The sequence below is a fragment of the Solanum dulcamara genome, chromosome 8, assembly GCF_947179165.1.
Source record: "Solanum dulcamara chromosome 8, daSolDulc1.2, whole genome shotgun sequence".
Classification (NCBI taxonomy): Eukaryota; Viridiplantae; Streptophyta; class Magnoliopsida; order Solanales; family Solanaceae; genus Solanum; species Solanum dulcamara.
Window position 1 is genome coordinate 51,499,820 of NC_077244.1, and position 928 is coordinate 51,500,747.

At 34.7% G+C, this 928-nt stretch overlaps 1 protein-coding gene across 1 annotated transcript; it reads left to right on the forward strand.

Moving 5' to 3' along the window:
- The first annotated feature begins 212 nt into the window (after window positions 1-212).
- LOC129899942 (uncharacterized) lies at window positions 213-725 on the forward strand. The gene has a single exon (XM_055974936.1). The coding sequence runs from the start codon at window positions 213-215 to the stop codon at window positions 723-725; it is 513 nt and encodes a 170-aa protein (XP_055830911.1).
- Window positions 726-928: the final 203 nt, after the last annotated feature.

Sequence of the window (928 nt, forward strand, 5' to 3'; positions counted from 1 at the left end):
TAAATGAAAATATAAATATGGAAATTATACAGGATCAGGAACAACAGATTACTGTAAAGCTTTTTTTCTAGGAATTGGAAAAATCACTTATGGTAACAATGATCTATGCAAAGTGTGATCATCTTGATAGAATCAGTTTATGGGATAGTCTATACAGTCTGGCTGATCAAATGGAACTACCCTAGTTGGTAGGTGGAGATTTTAATGTCATTATGAATGAAGATGAAAAGATTGGTGGATTGCCTGTTTTCCCACATGAATACGAGGATTTTGCATTTTGTATCAACTCATGTGAACTACTTGAAATAAATTATAAGGGCAGCATATTCACTTGGTGGAATGGGAGGACAGGTAGTGACTGTATATTCAAAAGGCTGGATAGGATGATTGCAAACTTAAAATTACAAGATTGGTTTGCACACCTGGAAGTGCAACATCTATCCAGAACTGGCTCAGACCATGCTCTTTTACTACTTACTTGTGGTGAATTTGCACAACATATAAGGAAGCCTTTCAGATTTTTAAAATTCTGGACAGAACATGACACATTCTTCGAAGCTATTAAACAAGCATGGATGACAGATTTTGAAGGAAATGATTTTGTCAGTTTCAAACTGAAATTGAAAAATGTGAAATCTGCTTTAACTCATTGGAGTAGGGCCACTTTTGGTGATATCTTTAAACAAATAACAGTAAGAGAAGAGGTGGTTAGAATTAAAGAGTAATGTTTTGAAGATGATCCTACTCCAGAGAATAGGATGGTACTACAACAAGCACAAGCAGCTTTAAAAAAATACCTACATTATGAGGAAGAATTCTGGAGGCAAAAGTCACATATGACTAGTTTTGCAGAGGGTGACAGGAATACAAGATATTTTCATAATATTATGAAAGGTAGGAGGAAGAGATTACAAATCAGAAGGATTAA

Excerpts from the sequence above, each read along its gene's own strand:
- LOC129899942 (XM_055974936.1), top strand. The coding sequence starts at position 213 with ATGAATGAAGATGAAAAGATTGGTGGATTGCCTGTTTTCCCACATGAA.